Here is a 3,135-nt window from a genome sequence, read left to right as displayed (position 1 = left end):
TTGATGACCTCAAGTGCAGAACAACATCTCGAGTGCGCACTGGCCCTTTCTATTAAGTCATGGTAGGGTGTCCCTGAATCTCGAAGAATCTTTAGCAAGATCAGGAATATGTTAAAAGGATTATAATTCATGTGTTAAAGAAATAAGAACAAATCTATAATAAAAAAAAAAAAACAAACAATGATGGGGGGCTCAAATTAGAAGGGGACATTAGGAAGTGATTTATAAATAAGAGGATTATTATATATCGAGGGATGCAATATTTTTTATTTTAATTGTAAATCTGTTGAGTTATTTATTGAGTTGATCATCGGAGTATGTCCCAAAAAATACGAACGATGCACTCACAAAGAATTACTCGTGATAATGCAGAAGGTTTTCAAGAAAGAGTCCTACTAGCCTTACTCTTTGGACTCAACTTATATCCTCCAAAAACATGATCCAATGCTTAAGATTGTAGATGATAAAATTCTATAAACTTTGAAAAAAAAACACCCAAAAAAGAATTATTTTTCATACTTGAATTCCAATTTTAAGTTTAGGAATTATGTGGAAGTTTATAGTCATCTATTTTCAAAACCTTGGATCAAATTAAAAAAAATTGTTTCTCGAATTTATTATTATTATTTTTTTATGGCGATAGTCCATTAGATTAAAACGACCCTTGGTAAGGCTCAAATCTTTACTAAATTAGTTATGAAAATGTTTCTCTTCAAAGAAATAGCCATAGTCTATTGAAGCTGACCAAAGTCAATGAGGGCATATTATTGGTTGATAATACATGGAGGGGGAATCTCAAATATTCAATAAAATGTAGTGGGGAGTATCTGTAAACCATCTTTCAACTTTTAACCTTATTAAAGTCCATTTTCTGGCGTATCAACATCCCGCATTTTACACACACTCGTTTTCGGTCGGTGTCCGTTTACTCTCTCTCTTTCTCGCTTCTCGTTTTCTCTCTCTCACATATCTATCTCTGTGTATCTCTCTGTGTCTCTAATGCAGATATGAAGGCAGAACCGATCAGTATAGTTTAGATCCAGAGAGAATAAAATGGGTCAAGAAAGCTTTACAGCTCTCAAGAGAGGCGGAACTCTTCCCACAACCACCAACACCACCACTAACAACAGACTCGCAGGAGGCCGTACATCCTCCATAATTCCACGTGGACGTCAGATCTCTAAAACCTTCAACAACCTCAAGATCACAATCCTCTGCGGTTTCGTCACCATTCTCGTCCTCCGTGGCACAATCGGCGTAGGCAACCTCGGTGGCGGCGGCTCCGACTCCGAAGCCGTTAACCAAAACATCATCGAAGAAACCAACAGGATCCTCGCAGAGATCCGATCTGATGGTGACCCAACTGACCCTGACGACCCAATCGAATCCGAGATCAACCCTAATGTAACCTATACGTTAGGTCTCAAGATCTCGAATTGGAACGAAGAACGCAAGATCTGGCTTGATTCCCACCCTGAATTCCCCAATTTCGTTAATGGGAAACCTAGAATTCTTCTTGTAACTGGATCTCCACCAAACCCATGTGATAATGCAATTGGGGATCATTATCTTCTGAAATCGATCAAGAACAAGATCGATTATTGTCGGATTCACGGGATCGAAATCATCTACAATATGGCGCATCTCGATAAGGAGCTCGCCGGGTATTGGGCGAAGCTTCCGTTGATTCGTCGACTCATGTTATCTCATCCAGAAGTCGAATGGATTTGGTGGATGGACAGCGATGCGTTGTTTACCGATATGGTGTTTGAAATTCCGCTCTCCAAGTACGATAATTACAATTTGGTTGTTCATGGGTACCCAGATTTGATGTTCAATCAGAAGTCGTGGATCGCGTTGAACACTGGAAGCTTTTTGTTTAGAAATTGTCAATGGTCGTTGGATTTGCTTGATGCTTGGGCTCCAATGGGTCCGAAAGGGCCGATTCGAGATGAGGCTGGAAAGATCTTGACTGCTAATTTAAAGGGTAGACCAGCATTCGAAGCTGACGATCAGTCGGCATTGATTTACTTGTTGATTTCGAAGAAGGATGAATGGATGGATAAAGTATTTCTAGAGAATTCTTACTATTTGCATGGGTACTGGGCTGGATTGGTGGATCGATATGAGGAGATGATTGAGAAGTACCATCCAGGATTGGGCGACGAAAGGTGGCCGTTTGTGACACATTTTGTGGGTTGTAAGCCTTGTGGAAGCTATGGAGATTATCCAGTTGAGAGGTGCTTAAGTAGTATGGAGCGGGCGTTTAATTTTGCTGATAATCAGGTGCTTAAGTTATATGGGTTTGGGCACAAGAGGTTGTTGAGCCCAAAGATTAAGCGGATCAGGAATGAGAGCGATACGCCATTGGAGTTTGTAGACCAGTTTGATATTCGGCGTCCAATGCTAGGAGGAGGAGGAGGAAGTGGTGGAAAGCAAAGTCCGTGAGTGATTTAATCTTCTTCTTCAGTTGTTCGATAGACTGAATGTAATGTAATTCTCAGTGCAGGTTTCAAATTGATAACAATTTAGACCTTAGCGTGTTTTGTTTGTTTTGTTATTATGATACTGCTTTTGAGAAAAATGATAATGGAATTCTTTTTATTTTGTCTCATTGTTTTCTTCCTGTTTTGCTCGGGTAATCCTATGAGAAAAAACAGTCAAATTCACTATGTAGATGTAGTTTTTGTGTTGTGTGGACACACCCAAATTTCCCTACGAATCAGACGATGAAAAAACAAAGAAATCTATGCTAAAGAGAAGAAAAAACACCAATCACAACAAGAGTATGAGACAAGATTTTAAGTGGTTCGGCAAAATTGCTTACGTCCACGGGCGGCGATGAAGGTTTCTTTAGATGAAATCACAAAAGAACAATACAATTTTAGGGTTTTCCAGAGAACAAATATATATAGATCCTAAGGTTTCCAACGTATTTTTGGGGGCCAACACTCTGCGACGAACCCAAGTCTTGCATACATCCTCAAAAGTAACCCGAGATTAGGGCCATAAACAACAGTTTTCCTCTATCTTCTTTTGATTTTGATTTTCGCTAGTCTTTAATTTTCATCCCCTCTTGGAGATTTTGCATTAAGGTTGTCGATTTGAGATCCAATTCGGGACTTTCCTTGGGAG

The 3,135-nt window shown here is 39.6% G+C and overlaps 1 protein-coding gene across 1 annotated transcript; it reads left to right on the top strand.

The window, feature by feature from the left end:
- The first annotated feature begins 782 nt into the window (after window positions 1–782).
- Window positions 783–2,614, top strand: LOC147399128 (putative xyloglucan 6-xylosyltransferase 5). Its single transcript, XM_086448567.1, has 2 exons — window positions 783–913; window positions 1,006–2,614. Exon 2 carries the CDS (start codon window positions 1,054–1,056, stop codon window positions 2,446–2,448), a length of 1,395 nt encoding a protein of 464 aa, XP_086304693.1. The 5' UTR covers window positions 783–913; window positions 1,006–1,053; the 3' UTR covers window positions 2,449–2,614.
- The last annotated feature ends 521 nt before the right edge of the window (window positions 2,615–3,135 follow it).

The sequence above is a fragment of the Akebia trifoliata genome, chromosome 7, assembly GCF_017979445.1.
Source record: "Akebia trifoliata isolate Shusen 1 chromosome 7, ASM1797944v1, whole genome shotgun sequence".
Lineage (NCBI taxonomy): Eukaryota > Viridiplantae > Streptophyta > Magnoliopsida > Ranunculales > Lardizabalaceae > Akebia > Akebia trifoliata.
The sequence above is the reverse complement of the archived record's forward strand: the minus strand, read 5'-3'. Positions and strand labels throughout refer to the sequence as shown.